The 17,683-nt window shown below is 33.5% G+C and overlaps 1 protein-coding gene across 10 annotated transcripts in view; it reads right to left on the minus strand.

Moving 5' to 3' along the window:
* Window positions 1–17,080, minus strand: part of LOC134246482 (calcium-transporting ATPase sarcoplasmic/endoplasmic reticulum type-like) — a 29,885-nt gene extending 12,805 nt beyond the window's left edge. For 4 of the 10 annotated variants that reach the window (XM_062728850.1, XM_062728848.1, XM_062728852.1 and 1 more), the window contains exons 1-10: window positions 16,608–17,077; window positions 16,361–16,378; window positions 15,604–15,686; window positions 13,295–13,399; window positions 10,883–11,021; window positions 9,730–9,810; window positions 9,347–9,432; window positions 8,852–8,918; window positions 667–755; window positions 203–286 (exon numbers count right to left, since the gene is read on the minus strand). In XM_062728850.1, coding sequence (XP_062584834.1) covers window positions 203–286; window positions 667–755; window positions 8,852–8,918; window positions 9,347–9,432; window positions 9,730–9,810; window positions 10,883–11,021; window positions 13,295–13,399; window positions 15,604–15,686; window positions 16,361–16,378; window positions 16,608–16,725 — 870 coding nt within the window. In that variant the 5' untranslated portion in view covers window positions 16,726–17,077. Of the gene's footprint in view, window positions 1–202; window positions 287–666; window positions 756–8,851; window positions 8,919–9,346; window positions 9,433–9,729; window positions 9,811–10,882; window positions 11,022–13,294; window positions 13,400–15,603; window positions 15,687–16,360; window positions 16,379–16,607 lie in introns of all 10 variants that reach the window. The other 6 variants (XM_062728851.1, XM_062728847.1, XM_062728849.1 and 3 more) reach the window with 5 other exon arrangements.
* Window positions 17,081–17,683: the final 603 nt, after the last annotated feature.

Consider the following 17,683-nt stretch of genomic DNA (forward strand, 5'->3'; position numbering starts at 1 on the left):
TGCAGAACTATTTTGCTAAATAACTATGTTGATTCTGATATCTCAGACGTGTGTTTTGAAAACCATGTCTTCCTCCTGTCTCCTAACTGCTTCAAACATGGAGCCCATGCTGAACTATAGATGCATGAATAAATGCTACAAGAAACAGTTCTCTATACAAAATATCAAGCCTTAATTAAAATTAAGTGTAAGACTGTGTTACCTTGATCCATGATCCACCATGGGCGGGATCGTTAAAATGGCCGATGTTAATAGCCCATACAGCCACGCAAATAACTGTGATCACCTGTAAATATAGCAATTTATTTCGATTTATAATCCATGTTGATACAAATCAATTAGCTGTTACATAACTCAAATTAAATCAAAGCACTATCTGCCTCAAATAGAAAACCATACTGGCATGTAAACTCTTATGGACATAATTTAATTACATTTCGAGAATCTGCCACAGTCTATTTTTATGCTGATGAAAGGAAATTAATTTTCTGTACATGAACATTCACACATAAAAAAAACCTGATGCTAATTTTGCATAAGTGTGATATCTTTTAGGGTAATAAATTTCTCCAGCTGCCACCAGTGTAAATAGAACCGGACTCACTATCTACAGTTATAATAAGCCACTTGTGGGCCAAATTAACCAGACAACAGCTGAGGACTTGCCTTGGAGAGTTGCTGGCTGAATTCGTCCAGTTTCTGTTGCAGTGGAGTTTTCTCTGTCTCTGTGTCCATCATTTCGTCCCGAATCTTTCCTGCAAAGAGAAAGAAACAATTCAATTCTATATAAGTTAACAATTTATTCAAGTTAACATTCAGTCATCATGCTAAAAATACTTCATTACACTTAAATTTGGGGGAGGAGATGGGACATAAATTACACTTGTGAAATTATTTTTGTTTCTATTTTGCTTGGAATGTAGAAGTTAAATCGAAGGGCTAGTAATAAATGTTAAATAAATGCTTTTGCTCATTTATGTTCCATGTCAAAAATATGAAAGAACTATTGAAGTTTGAAAAAATCCTTCTTTTGACTGGCTGAACAAGCAGTCAAAAATTTTAAGATAAATTTGGATTATTTGGTGTGTGTGTTTGATATATACACAAGAATTCATATATATTTTTTGTTTGTGTACTTTGAGCTATGAAATTAATTCTTTATCCAAAATAGGTTGATAGTTGATGAGATTTTTTTAATTAATAAATTTATATTGGTAATTGCTTGATAGCCGGTACATATCACCCTGTTTGATTTGCTCCCCAGCCCTGCTCTCAGTACAATAAGCATTCTGCTCTTACTATAATGAAGCTTTTATTAAAAGACCTTCAGCCATGATTTAAATAATTCACACAATACACATCATGCATTAATGGCATTTTATCTGATGTCAAAAATCTTAGGATAAGAATAAGCCAATAATCAATATGCAAAACAGTCACAAAGAAACATGAAACCTGATCTTATCCTTAATCAACATGAAACATTTTCTTGTTTTCTTGCAAATTGAATTCCGTGAGTCGGGTCTTCACACGAGAAGAACCTGTGTACAGAGCTCTTCACAACCTACATCTCAGATAAGTTAGAGATTTATAGGAACATTTAAAGGGGTAAGATTCTATTTATAAGTATAAGATCTTACACCCAGGTATAGGTAGAGAATACAGGTAAAACTGGGTGTGACATCAAGACCAAACACCCACACACTCCGAATAAATAGCTTTACTTGAACTCCAAGGAATGGAAAGTGACCCATAGTCATTGATGAAAGATTGGCCCTGAACTTATCAGAAATGCTCTCTAAAGAATTATGATTTACAATCAGGAGTTGATTTTTATTAGCAAGGAAGAGGATCCCAAACATAATATGAAGATAGTGAAAGGTCAGCTAAGCAATGTCAGGAAGTCTGCACTTAAAAGTCAAATAACCTTCAGATCTGTTAATACAGGACAAAGCTGCTGACAGTGTTGTTAATTAGTGTACTAAGGAAGAAGCCAGGATAAGTAAGACAATCAGATAATCCCCAGACCTACTTCCCTCATCTTGATATGTTCCAACATACAGCTATTTCTACCCTCATCCTGATGGCTATCTTTATGTATATAATATCCAGGTGTATTAACCACTAGGTAAAAAATGATTCCTGCCAGAATTTTTTCTCTTCTTTTTTGCGGATAAAACATCATGATACAGAAATGTTTTGTTGTCAATTAACTTGAAAGTGGATGATGATTTTTTGGGCCATTTGTGACATTCTCTCAAGATAATAGCATTTCTTTTCCATATCATAAAAGTACGCATCATAACTTTGGTTAAAGGCTGATTATGCAATAAGAAAGCAACAAACAATCAAACTGTCTTATATAATCTAAACTGATGTCTTATGCACACCTTTTTTCCAAGATCCAGCAAAAAAAAACCTTTCACATAAATAGCTGTGATCTGTAGACATATGAAATCTCTTGAGTTTGTTTATGCACATGCCAGGGGTACAAATAACCAGTGGTTCTGTAATGGGAATGTGCTTGAGAATGGGGATGTGTTACTGTGTGATGTAATTGTTGCAGAAAGAGATTATATAAATTAAAACCAAACATTCATTTGGCTGTAGATTTTCAAAGCTTGCTTTCAGGAGCAAGACACTTGATGAAAGACAAAGGAAAACAGTTCCTTAAAACTATCTTGCAATTACTCCAGTAAGTCAAAAGAAAAGGTTGTACGGAATCTGAGAGAAATGGATAGATTCTGAAAGGACATAATCGGGCCATCTTGGACCACTTACTTTGAACACTGTTGGAATAACTTGACAATTACCATTACATCATAAGGGAAGGCTGACGACAGAAAAAAATATGCTTAATTACGCAAACAGCTCCAGAAATAACCTGCAGATACACCTGCCAACATACAGCTTCCAGGGACTCCCGCTGCTTAGCAATAAATTGTCCAGAATTCCCTCTTACCTTCACAGTATTCCACACTTTTTGTTCCCCTCTCAACTTTACAACTGATAAACTAGTTTTGATTGCAAAAATAAAATTGTGAGCATAATATCTAATCCTTGCCTCATCTTGACATGCATGCACAATTAAAACTGATCTGATCATTTTAATTTATCACCTCTACGAATATAGTGTGCAGCACAGTATGAGAGAGGATTTTATGGAGCGCCTGTACATGTTCTGGTGTATGGAGAATGATGGATAGACTCAGGTTTTATTGAGATTATATCATACAAAGACTCTGAAATTTCATCTCATTTATTTTATTACCTACACTATTCTAAGGATGATGTAAACCTTAAAGAATTACAAGACTCAACTAAAACATTAGATATATATTATATCAGGAGAAGAACATTGAGATATCATCAAGACAGGCACCAGTCGAGTGTGCATCAAACTATCATGCAGTTTGAAGGTCATATTCCTGATCCTTCCCGAAACGTGCAAAAGTTGAACAAAATCGAGGTTTAATTTTGGTTAATATTACTGGAACACCCATAATTATTTTGTTTAAAGAATCTATTTCCTAAGTTTATCAATTTCCATAAAGCATTGCCTCTTGGAAAAAACACTTAATGAACTAAACTCTAAATACTTGGCTGGCCAGTCTCATATTGGAAATTTGATTTGTATTTGACAAAGTTTTCCTGGAGAACTGACAGTGTCTTTTAGGGGCCTGAATTGATCAGCCAATTATAACACTGAGACTGTCACTTTCTGAGTGTCCTAGAACAGCCAGTGTCAGAAATGACCAACTAGATGAGACGAACAATGACACAAAGTAATTGATTGTTTGTAAATGTATTACACAAACAAGGCCACACTAAAACAAAGATTTTTCTGTCAATTTCTTCTAATTTTTATGTAGGTACAACTTTTTTTTCTAAAAGACTTGAATGTATTGAATTTTTCATGCAAAGAAATTTTTCCTTGAATATGAAAGACTATCAAAAATGATGTTTTCACATTTTAAAATTTTCATACAGATATTTTGCCTATGTTAATAAGCTGCCCTAAACATAATTGTACTGTAGGGATGTGTCACCACAGAGAGAGCTACTTCCAGCTGGCTTCCTGGTACATACTGAATACAGACCCACTGTCATCTTACAAACAAACTAGTGTTGTAAAGAGATAACCAAAGTCTGCCCTCGACTCTCCTCTGTATTTCCTTAGTTTGTGTTTCAGAATAACTTCACTTGTTCTTTAAGATTATACCCAATAACTTGGTGGCATTAATCGTGTAGCATCTTGATGATGGATCAGGGCTTCTTCTGTTAACACAAATTATGTAATAAATTTAAGAAACTTGCTGCTTTCGTGTAAACTGATGATACATTGAAAATAAAAAATCACTATAACCTGTAAGTGTGTGTTAACACTAGCTTCTTCATCATGATTACAGTTTGGATAGATTTTCCTTGACTTTAATGATCTCAGTCTCAGTGTAATTTTGAGATCCTAAAGGCCATCAATATCCCTGTAATATTTTTTAATGATGACCTATATTCCTTTGAACTTAATATATTTATATATCTAAAGGGTCTTTTAGATATTAATGATAATTTTACACTCCATATTATTTCTGTATTCATAATCTTAGACATCATACAAGATTTTCTTACACTCAGCTGGACTTCCTCAAAGCAACTCAGTGGGTACAAATTGATGCAAAATATTTTGAAAGTTTTCAAATTTTCTTGGCATTTCATCCACTGGCCTAGTGTTTAATTTTTTATATGATGTTTTTCCCCGTATCTTTATGACATTTAGCTTGAGATTCTGGTTAGAGCTCTGTAACATTAGGACCAAACACTGCTGTCAGTTAGCCCTGGCCACTGTTTATAGCCTCACTGCTATCATAACTCCATGTGAGAACCATCCTAGGTAGCCCTGTATATAAACAGGAAATAATGATTCCCCACACATACACACACAGAGACCCCTACCAGACTCCTATCTCTCACCACTGCCATCAATCTGTCTTATAACCCAATATCTCACCTCCATCTCCAACAAAACCTCAACAGATAACATTCTATCTCAGGCTAAAAGATCAAAAAATTCATAAAAATCATAAGGACCTCCGTTTTCTGATGTTTTTGTGATGTCATGAACATCCTTGAATTCTGCATTTTTGTCTTGACTGATAGTTACTGCTTATTCTGCAAAGGAAGAATGAAGCATGGCTTCATCAGGTGCGAGACCTTCAATGACCTCTAATGCATCACTGCCTAATAACACAACCAGGGCTTTACTGACTGATCTTCTTACATTCCAATCTATCTCTATTCAACGATATCATTACAGTAATCAATATATGTAAAAGTTAGAGAAAATTCTTATACTTAGTAATAGGGGTGTCTGTCTTTGTTAAGGTTCAGAGTGTGTCTATAATAAGACTGGTATTTGTAGGCATGCCAGCTCTGGTTCTGCTCCAGGGAATCTACCAAAATGCCAAATATTCTACAAGCTTAGCCTCATCAGCACTCATTATATTATGTCTTACAAATCTCCCCAACACCTCACCTATCAAAACATCTATCAACCTCCGGCAAATCTTTTACCTGTTTTAATGGTCATAATTAAAGCACCTGCTACCAGAAATCACTAAAACAAACAAGATTCAACTTTTAACTTAGCCATCCTAAGACCCCCAACACCTAAATAAAATGTACAGTGACCTACAGGTTTTCCATCACTGCAAGCACAGCTGAAAATTTTCTTGAGATAAAAAGAAATTATTAATGATGATACCAAGTGACGATCAAAGTCTATGTGATTAAAAGCTCAGATTCATCAAGAACACTATCAAAATGATAGTTCTGCACATGAATTCTTTGTATTTTATCTATCAGGGTTAATATTTGATGCATTTGAATGCAATCTGCATGTTATATAAGATATTTCAGATAGAAATAGTGCTTGGGGAAGGAATGAAGCTTGGAATTCTATTTTCTGATTTTCACTTGTGAAGTCATTTCGTGGAGCACAGCCTAATGTTAGCTTCAGGTGCCAGAAAGATTACAGACTTGACGTAATGATTCCGTTTGCATTATCTTACAAGTTAATATCAAGGAATTGAATATGGTGAACAAATGTAAATGAATTAAGCCAGGCATTTAGTAAGGGGTAAATATCATGAATGTGACGTCTAAAGCCTATTGTTTCCATATGCTTCACAATATTTCAAATGGCTATGACAGTCAGGAGGTATGCTTAATGTATAAATATACACATTGCTACAGAAAAAATAATCAGTTGTGATAAAGATTTTCCAGCAGTTTGCAAGACCAATGCTCCCATGTAAGATAAAGAAGACGCACAATTCGTGCGCCCTTCCACTGACCTTCTAAGCAGTGCACAAAAACATATGTTTCCCCGTAACCTTAGATTTGCACCTCCACTGAAAATATGCAAATCAAGCAGAACTGTACCGGCAGTTCAATACATCTAATTAAAGCAAATAAACAAAGCAAAAATACACCTGGTCACCAAATATAGACACGTATATCAATGACGCAGATTTGGCTTCTGACGCATCACTGCAAAGCAGCTCCATCGAGTTCCCTTAGTTTATAGCTACAATTCCACATCATCGATATAAACCAATGTAATGCATTCTTTAAGTCTAATAACCATTACTTTAACTGGAAATGTGAAAGACAGAGAGAGCAAGTATACAAGACAAAACAGCAAGTAACTGATTTATCTTCCGTCAGCAGAGCACAAAAGACTTGACTAATTTTGACAACCCTTTTCACTTTGCTTCTGTAAGCTGTGAAATATTGGACAGAATTAGATCAATATTTCTGATCCATGGCCTGCAGATCTTTATCTTACAAATTAAATGTCTCAAAATGAAATCATAAATCTCTCATTCTCTGATCATCCAACCTTCCTCACACAACATATCAACCAATCAGTGACTTCACAGTTAGACATCCACCAATCAGTGAATAGCATCATCTCATTTACTCAAAAATTAACAAAAAATACTTCAAAATTTTCAATATTGTAAAAACTTTCATAACCTTAAAAGGCATTTATGGATCACTTATTGACAAAATACCTTGGTTACAAAGCAACAAAACTCACAGATTGCCAAAAGGGAATTAAAATGGACATTATACTAAACTGAGGTTATGATTATACTATTGGGAACCACAAAATTTACATAGTTAGACTTGATGAGTGTGTGATGCAGACTGGTTAAAAAACTAAACACTTTTTACTGAAATATTTAAGAAATTTAACAAAAAATTTTCAGTTGAGGCTAAGATCCCCCATACATTCCAATCAAGGCATCTTCGTTTTTCGCTGATATTAAACTTTGTACCTCTGACTAGGTCTTATTACAAAATTCACATGTGGTACATCTTTCTGGTGAAAATTTGTAAACATCCACTGCTGAGTTTACATACTTTGTAAGAATTCATAAGAAATGTTTCAAATTGAGCTGCCTCTTCATACCTTCCCTGAGCTCCTTTTACGTGACTGGGAGGGAAGAGAACTTGTCCTCTCTCCAACTGTTCACAGGGATTTCTCTTATGAGATTTAATTATTGACAAAATAGGAAGCCTGTCACAAGTTAATTAAAACACACAGCAAGGCCGCCACTGAACATAAACGATGTTATATAATTCTGAGATGTTTCATCTTCAGGATGTAGAATAAAAAAAGATCTGTAATTCAGATATTCTTGAAAGCCATAATCAATACATTTTCGTGATGCTAACTATGTGCTCTTACATTCTTAAGTTCAAATAACTTGATGATTCAATCAAAGAAAATCAAAAAGTGCAAATACCTACATTTAAAAAATGTTCAAACCCTTTTTTAGGAAGATATAACTAGATGCATTGAGAAACCAGTTGAATCTAATACTTCTCTTACATGGAGAGGAGTAATTACATGTCAACAATTAAATTTTGTTTATTTATTTATTTTTTTGACCAAAGATAACTTTGCAATTATGCATTTTTTTTTCATCTTTATCAAAATAACAAATATAGTTGAGCCTTGATATCTTGAACATTGATAATTCAAACACTATTGATATGTCAAAGTGATTTGTCCCAACCACATACTCTATAATTATTTTTCCCCTGATATCTTGTATCCTCCCATATCTCTAAGTTTTTTTCTCAGTCCTATCATGTTTGAGATAACGAGGTTTGACTGTGTATATTTCATCCTATGACAAAAATACTTCAGAGAAATACTGATTTAGACTTTAAACAATATCTAAAGCATTTTAAATTATCTCTAACATGATTTATTTTGACATGGAGAAACTCATCAATTTCCAAAAAGATAACACTGTTAATATGATATTCTCTCCCCAAGTTTCCTCTCCAAAAATGGGTGACCTCAGGATCTCTTCAGGTTCAAAAGAAGCAGTGATGCTTATCATGTTTTTGCCTTGTCAAAAGGAAACAGTGGAATTTTTTTTCTGACATAAACATATACTTTAAATTCTGAGGATAGTGATCTTCATGGGAATATTTAAAATAATTTTTTGAATTTTGTGGGCAATAATCGGTGGGGTTCAATACTATTTCTGACAACGCTGACAGCTTTAAGCTGCCAGCTGACTGATGAGGTTTCCAGGTATCATCACCCTGACTTCAACCAATCAGATTTCAGCACTCTAACTCACCGCAATCCTGTTGTTTCAGCTTTTTTTGTATTTGTGCAGTAAATTAAATGACCCTGTCGACACTCAAGGCAACTGAGGTTTTAGCATTACTTTGCACTTAGGATGTTTTTGTGCACCTATGCATGATGCACTTTTTGAGTTAGTACATGGGCATGCCTCGATCCTAAAAATAGCGAAAAACTCACCAATTTCTGTGTTCAATCCAGTTCCTATGACGATACCCCTGCATTTCCCTGCTGAGATATTTGTTCCCTGAATAGAAACATTTTTAATTTAGCTCAAATTACTACACAGAAAAGAAATTGAATGCCTGAAATACAGACCTTGCATCTTTTAATCTTTATTTTTTCCCTGCTAAATTAAACATAACAAAAAGGTCTGCTGTCTCTGTAACTAATATTTATATTAGTAGCTCTTAATCGCAATTTGTATATGATTTGTTCTAGATGCGTATCAACACATAATGTATATCTACTGTTTCTGTTCACTTTATAGGCTAGATTGAATATTATCTTTGTTAGCAATAATGAACATCATCTTCGTAAGCAATGATCATGATAACTAGGTTTAGATGCCAGTATTGTTTATTGTATCTGTTGAAATCCTGTCTCTCTAGATTGAGGATACAGCGATTCTTTATACCAGACGGGGTGTCTATATTGTCAGATGTCATTACTTACAGAAAATAGTATGTTTTTCTTGTCCTGATTCACTGCACGCACATCAGGAATGGGGTCTGTGTGTTTTATAACACTAACACTTTCACCTTAAATAGAGAAAAAAACACACTCATTATCTCTGAAGATTTAAAGGAAATAAACTTCCTTCTGCATTATAACAAGTTAATTTGTGGAGTATTTTACATGCAGAACATTGCCTCCAAAAAAAATTTGGTTTGCTTCAAATGAGAAATTTATTCATCATGTGCAACTATCTTTATTGGAAAAATACCATTCCTGACTTTGCTATTCCAATAAATATGTCTATTTGTATGTAATACTGAAACTCATTAGCTAGGCTAAGTCTCATTAGAGCAGAAAACATGGAATAAATTGTCAATTACCAGTTAAAATAGACTGATCTACGCGCAGCGTTGTGGAATGGATAGTGGAAATCCTAATGTCTGCTGGAACTTTATCTCCAACTGAAAAAATACACAAACAATTATTACCACCAGTTAAAAGCTTCTTAGCACACTTCAAAGATAAAAGAGGAATTTCACTGCAGCCCTCAACATCTGAAGCAGTTAGCCTGTTACTTATGATCAGTTTCGTCATTAAGTATGTCTTGGAAGAGACACACGTAATTGATCTATTCTATCAGCTCCTGTGCTTTATCTGTACATAAATAGAGGCCTTAAATTAGACCTTCCTTTTGTTTTTACTCCCCTTCTGTTGTAAAATGATGCTTATAACCTATGAAGGTTCAAAGTGGCACATATTTCAATGAAACACATTTGGCTTGTTAAAATAGTTTGTCTATTCAGCAATTCTTAAGGTCTTAAGAACCAGTAACTTTTCAGATGCCAAATCCAATTTGTGCAAAGAAACTGGATTTGTTTTACAAAACACATCTGCATTATAGTTTTATGAATCATATGTTTTCTGTATATCTCAATCAGTAGCTTTTACAATATCACATGAATTTTTATCTCAAGTATTCTATAAAAATTCTTTTAATAACATCACAGGCCACATATTTTCTTCTAAAAATACTGGCAAATATTCACACTATTTTACGTTCAGACCCACATCTTTGCTTTAAATCCCACTCAGGACTTACAAAGATGCATTCGTTAATGCCAATTATGCATGAGTGCTCTCTCTCACCACTGTTGAGATACATTGGAATTCTTTTCAGTGCCATATATGAGATGTTTACTATCATTCCCCCTGATTCTGTGCCATATGAGACATTTTTATCATTCCCCTGTCATATGAGATATTATCATTCCTCCTGATTCCATATGAAATATTTGTTATCATTCCCCCTGATTCTGTGCCATATGAGATATCTATTATCATTCTCTCTGATTCCACATGAGATATTTATTATCATTCCCCCTGATTCCATACGAGATATTTATTATCATTCCCCCGATTCCACATGAGATATTTATTATCATTCCCCCTGATTCCATATGAGATCTTCATTATCATTCCCCTACCATACGAGATATTTATTATCATTCCCCGATTCCAGTGACAGTATCTCACCTGAGATTTCACAAATATCGCCTGGTACTAAATTAACGGCCTTAATTCTCTGTACGCCTCTGTGACTTTTTCTGATCACTTTAGCAATTTCTGGTTCATACTCCTTCAGGGCTTCGATAGCACTCTCAGCATTTCTTTCCTACAACATCAAAAGACTGACAAATCAAATACGGAAACCATCTAAATATTGTGTGTTCCTTTTGGCAATTTACATTTACAAAGCTTGCCTCAACAAAACACGTCAGTTGTATTGAATATTTATAATTACTCAAAAAAGCTAATATAAAAAAAGGATCATTTTAAAATGCAAGTGTAACTAGAATGCTTTTCAACATTCTTATGTCTTATATGGTAAATACAATTTCCTTTATAGCAGCCATGTACTGCCTTGAATCAAAATACTCCAGGGACTATTTTTAAAAAGCCTATCAAATGATATAAGTTTGCATGTCATCATCTGCAGGTTACTTTCAAGCAGATTTAATATGTTATTATCATACGCTCTAACAGAGTAAGTAATACTTTTAACAATTGATAAAAAGGGTTTATAGACTGCTTAAAATTCACAGAAAAGTATCTGGGTGGCATTTAATTACCTTGAATAAGACCCTAATTCCCAAATAAAAATCTATTTAAAGATCAAAAGCCTTCTAATAACTTTGAAAAAGCCAATAAATATGTCAAAATATTAAATGCAAGATGAGAGAAAAAAAATCATACAGGATGTATTTTTATCACTTGGGGTATACATAAGGCATCGATTATTAGAGAGCTTTAGTGAGGGTGTGATCATTGTGTGGCATTAAATCTCTCCAGTGCTATACAGGTGAATGTGGGGCCACGTCCTCTGACGTCAGTATCTACTAGACTCATCACACATACATAAGCTCTGGAGTGCACAGCATATAAATAACTGGAGTTTTATACGTTTTATCTTTTCCTCAAAGTCACCGAACAGAGAGACCTCAAGATTAAAACATGCCATAAAATTGGACATTTTGCTGAAACCACCCACATGATTTAATAAATCCCAGATTGATATTTATAGAGGCTGCAATTGTTAATCATATCAGCCAGTTATCAGTTTATGTAGCTAAAAATGACAACAGTTAGTCAGTTTTGATTTATACTGGATTTGTTTTCACTGTTACTGCACCTGCAAGCCTCTAAATGCTGGCATTTACTTATCAAAACCTTTAATCTTTGATCTTGAAAATCATAAAATGTCACAAGTTACAAAAAATTTGTATTTGTACTTTCTACAAAATTTGTACATACTTAAGGGCATATTGAATCATGTTACTTTAACTTATCTCTTCCCTGTGAAAATGTACAGATCCAATAAAAGGATCAAACAAATCATACATAGTGTACCCAGGTTTTCCTACTCCTATATTCCAAAAACAACATTAATCTCGTCTATCAAACCGTGAATTTCACCTACCTCTACCTGACTTATTAATTTTAGTTTGTGACAATGTCTATACCTGAAGCCAGTTTAAAGCTCTGTCCGACTCATATTAACTTCTATCAGAAAGGGATGTCCATCTACCGTAGTATTACAGTAACATGAAGTTGACATATGTTCTACATGTACTAAGGGAAAACTGCCAAGTAATAGTGAGTACATCAACCATACAATGAAGGACAACTGACCAAAATATTCATAGAGCAATGATTAACAAGGCATTTATATGCACTTTACACTAAATGTTGATGTAATATTTCAATATAAATTTCATCACACTTGAAGTGGTTTGAATCCTCGTGTCAACCACAAATTTTTATAAATGACAAGCCATTACCCTATTTTCATAAATATGCAATGTAATTATTGCTATATATATGATGATGATATATCATTAGTAACTAATCACAGTTAGGGCCCTGATTCAGACTTCTGTTTCATTCTGTATTGTTATGCCTCTACATCAGACTAAGCTTTCCCAGCATGCAATATACTGTTAATCACCTGTAGTTCATTAGCAGCTAAAATACCCACTGTTTGTGTACTTCCCATACAACACAGAGTCCACTGCTGATAATCAGGATAATATACCTAAGTAACCTAACTCAACCCTGAACCTCACTGTTCTCTCAAAACTGGAGACATGTAATACCAGCAGTACTGAGGGTCTGGGGCAAACTTCTAATTCACCTCCAAGTGATATATCTGTTACATGATCATTTCAATAACAAACTACTCAAGCATCTTAGCTATAAACATGCACTTAAAGAAGAAAATTAAACCCTGGCATAAATGTCACTTTCATAACTACCTCCCACTGTTCATAATTTGTCAGAACATTAGATCAAGTCAACAAGGTTAATGTATAATTCTCATTGCTTTGTTTTCTGTACAAAATGTTAGATGGACATTAAACACTGATCTCAGAGAGCTTAGATTCCTACCTGCCAGACTCCTACTACAGCATTACATATAAGAATAGTCAGAATCACAAAGGGTTCTACAAAGGCTGTTACTTGATCTTCACTTTCTTCAAACCAGGCTAATACCTGAAAAAAAAAGACAGAAAATGCTTATAACAGTAATTAAAATGTCCTGATATTACTTACATCAGCAAGAAAATAAGTCAGGGATAATAAAATAGACACGGCTGGACAGCATGAAAGAATCCTCTCAGATATTAGATTTATTGCCACTTTTGATATTCATATTTGTGGAAATTTATTTCCATTAAAAGAACATTTGAATCTCTGAAATGTTTTCAATATTCAAGTGATTTTATCAAGATATTGAAATTTCATCAGTTGTTGTGCATTTTGATGTAATTTAAGTGTGTTTCAAGTCTCTATTCATCAGCATGTGGTACATGTATACAGATTTGGATGGAAATAAAATCAACATATGGGTGCCAATGGCTGACAAGTAAAAACAGCTGATGCCAAAAATCCAATCAATTTTCTGGGCAAACTTGTGTGAAGTAAATAATATTTAATGCTGATCCCGATTATCCAGATTTCCACACTAGCCTGTGCTGCCAGGTAAAATTAAGACAATTTGTTACTCTGAAGCTCCATTTATTTATTGAATTGTTCTGAGAGTAATGCAAATCATGCAATAGGCAAACATGATCATGATGATGGATGGATTAGCTCAAGGACAGAGAGAAAAAATGTAAATACTGATTTCAATTAATCGGACCTGGTAATTGCTCCTTACCAAATACAGATAAAAATTAACTCTTGCAACTTGTCAGAAAAACCTTCAGTTTGAACATACTCACTCCACTTTTTATTAAAACAGCTAACACTTTATTAGATACTGTGCAGGGCTAAACATCCCTTGCATGCAGGTCTGACATTGAAATTCAAAGGACTCTCTTTTTTACTCAACTATTTTGAGGTAATTAAACTCCTAAATGACATTCAAGCAGATAGAATTATTCAACAATATTGAATTCTGTGATTATATAAAAATGCCCATAGAGAATAAGCCTAAAATAAAATATCTTTATTTTACAATAAAACATGTAAATTCATCAGAATTTCCAACCTTTTTAAAACTTATTTTTTAATTTAAAATTATCACATTGAAAAGGTACAGGACCCTACAGACAAATTTAAGCCTAGTTACTATTTTAAATTCACAGAAGAATTTACTGACATCCTACTTTAGTTTCTGACTTGAACAATGACACATTTTTCCACACTTAAAAGAAAAGAGTATTCTAGTGTTTATCAAGCGGAGATATCAAATAGTTTATCATGATTACAATGATAGTTTTCATTAGTTTTCTTAGAAAAAAAATCAAAATCACAGCAGAAAAATCTCTAAAAAGAGATCTATTACTGAATTATATATATTCCTTGTATCTGTAAATACCAGTATTAAATCAACAATTTAAGCACTTTCCTCCATTTATCGGTAACTTTCCCTTTTTTTCCTGCTTCACCTTGACTACAGACAGAAGGACGTTCACTCCTTCTGCTGCAGATACACATTGTAGGCTCAAGGTGAGAACTAAAACATTACGTTATCCCCATAACCCCACGGAGCAAATCTGTTTTGCAAAGTTGTGCAAAACAGCTGAAACTTGGGTTTACTGTTACGCCATAGGAACAATATGAGCATGCTCAGCGGTTTGTATGCCGAAAAAAGAAAAGATCCCAATATTGGCAATGCCTTTCATCATAATTTCAGACCTGTTTTCATTTCCTCCAGAAAACCTTCTACACTAACTGAACTTTGGCAAATAATGAACAAACAAGATCTAAATAAACCTCTAACAACTTATTGTAGAGCTTTATCTAATATTAAGACACCACACAAATAGATTCTGAAAAACTCGTTAAGTGTAAAGATGCTTATAGTTGCTTCTTGTAAATATTGTCAAAATCCTTAAGAAATGGGAATACATTGAATATCCCTGAGTTTAACAAAATACAATTATACATAAAGTAGCTCTGAGGTGCTTTAATTTCACTAAACCAAATTTGAAATGATTCACTGAAGATTTATGACCTACATGCAATGTCCCCTACTTCAAACAGCATTTTGATAGAAAGGCTTTTCATTGCAAAGGGAAAATGTAGATAGTTGTTGTATATTAGAAATGCTTCATGATGAAGTTTTTGATGGCAGCAGTGACTACCGTATTGATAGCTGTGGCTGCTACCTGTCTCTCTGAATCAGTCTTATCCAGATTTTGATGTATGAATAGAATGTCAAGATACAAGCACAAAATCTACAAACTTACGAAGGAAATAATAGCGGCCAGGAGAAGAATTTTGACCAGGAGATCATCAAACTGTTCCAATATCAGCTCCCACAAAGGTTTACCTGTAGTATCAAAGGTCAAGATATTTAAATACATTTATAAATCAATAATTTCACAGGGCAGCAGATAACATAAATTTATGAATACTTAATAGTCTATATAATAAAAAAGTTTTATAAAATCTTGAAGTCCTTTTTCCCTTGTAAGAAGATAGATTGGGTTTTTTTTTTTTAAATGTTTTTTTTTTAAACCTTAGAACTATCATTCCCATCATTAAAATTGAGAATCAATGTACACCTGTGTCTTTATGTATGTGATTAAACAAATACCTATCAGATAATTACAATTTTATTCTTCTCTAGGGTGGCTTCTGGATATTGTTTTACCATTATTAGAACAACAAGGAAGTATAATCTTATTCAAGTATTCTTCTGGTAATCAGTTTACAATCAATGAATTAGAGGCCTTTAAAACTACTACCACTTTATCAAGATTATTGACATGCTTGCTACCTTTTCAATATTTATTAATATAGTTTATAAAAAAAGAAAATTATTTTATTTTGTGTTATTGACAGTATACGGTATTCGTATATAATTTGATGTATACTTTCAATAGCAGTGACACTAGTATATGTAGAAATTTGTCTCTACATCTGACAAGACATAATAACTAGTATCTGGTGGCCTATGAATCTGTCTTCATTTACATCTAACATATGTTAAAAGGTACTCACCCTCCTCAGCTGGTAAGGCTGTAAGATTAAAAGAAAACAAATGAAAAAGCGAATGTCATTAATAAACAGATACCACAATTAAAGCTCTTATTCACTTATGCATATTCATTACATCCAAAAGACAAATTCATAATGTGTCATCATAAGCGGGCATGATTAAATGTTAAATAAATATGACAGGTTTAACCTATCAAAGTGCAACACGTTGACTTTCCTATTGGTTGTATTTATTTTGAACGTTTCTCACCATTTGGTCCATATTTTTCAAGTCCCTTTTTAGCTTGTTCATCAGTTAATCCAGTTTCTTCATCAACTTTGAAATATTCTAGCACTTCTTCTACCGTTTTTGTGTGTGCATCTTCCATGTTGTCACCACGTTAGAAAAAAAATTATCCTCGAAACACTAATCACGCCAGGACCATGCACTTTCCGTGGTGATTAAAACCTCCAGTTCATTTATTAATTTAAATTATTGATGGACTCTTACGGATTAATCGAAATTCAAGCCAGAAATAGTAAATTTCTAGCTTGAGTTTCCAAGATGTTGAGAGAAACCTCTGTACTGCAACACGACAAGTCGTACCGTGTTAGGTAAAGGACGATTCTACTTCCGGCCTGAACTGAGGGGTATGCCACGTTTATGGATTCGGTGTTTTCTTTGAAATTATACTTTCATCACAATATCTTGAGCTTCAAGTCTCGTTTAACAAACTTTAAATTATGTGTCTTTGGGAAATGAATTTTGTAGTTTTCAAGGAATGGAACATTCCAATGTTTAGCAGTTGTGAATATTAATATGTGTTGCGATCTGATTGGTTGAAATAAAAAGAAATAGAACGTAATTGGGGGGTATTATACGATAGTGCTATTTTTATCCGGAATATTCAGAAGGGTGTTGCAATATGTCTCAGTCATTACAATTTTTTTTATTCCGTATTGTTAAAAAAGAAGACGCGATTTAACAAATAATTAAATATTTTTATTTTATTTACTTGTTTATTTTGTGGCATAACAAATGTTTTTGCTCAACTAGCTACATGTAAATTTTATAATTTTAGATGTGTAATTCACTCCCAGGAAAATAATGATTATTTTTTATATGTATTTAATGTAAGAAAGTCGACATTTAGTTCTACATTCACAAAATATATATCAAAGGTTTCCATCGCAGGAATCTTACTCAATACACATGTATGAATATTAAATGACACATTTCTTAATTTTTAAACATCGAACCGAAAAATACAACATTTTATACACCTGATTTGGTTGATCTAGTAAATATTAAACTTTATTATATGGTTGAATAATCTCCATCTCTCT

Source organism: Saccostrea cucullata, unplaced genomic scaffold (assembly GCF_032062105.1).
Source record: "Saccostrea cucullata isolate Sc308-1 unplaced genomic scaffold, CSIRO_AGI_Scuc_v1 ctg2, whole genome shotgun sequence".
In the NCBI taxonomy this organism is placed as follows: domain Eukaryota; kingdom Metazoa; phylum Mollusca; class Bivalvia; order Ostreida; family Ostreidae; genus Saccostrea; species Saccostrea cuccullata.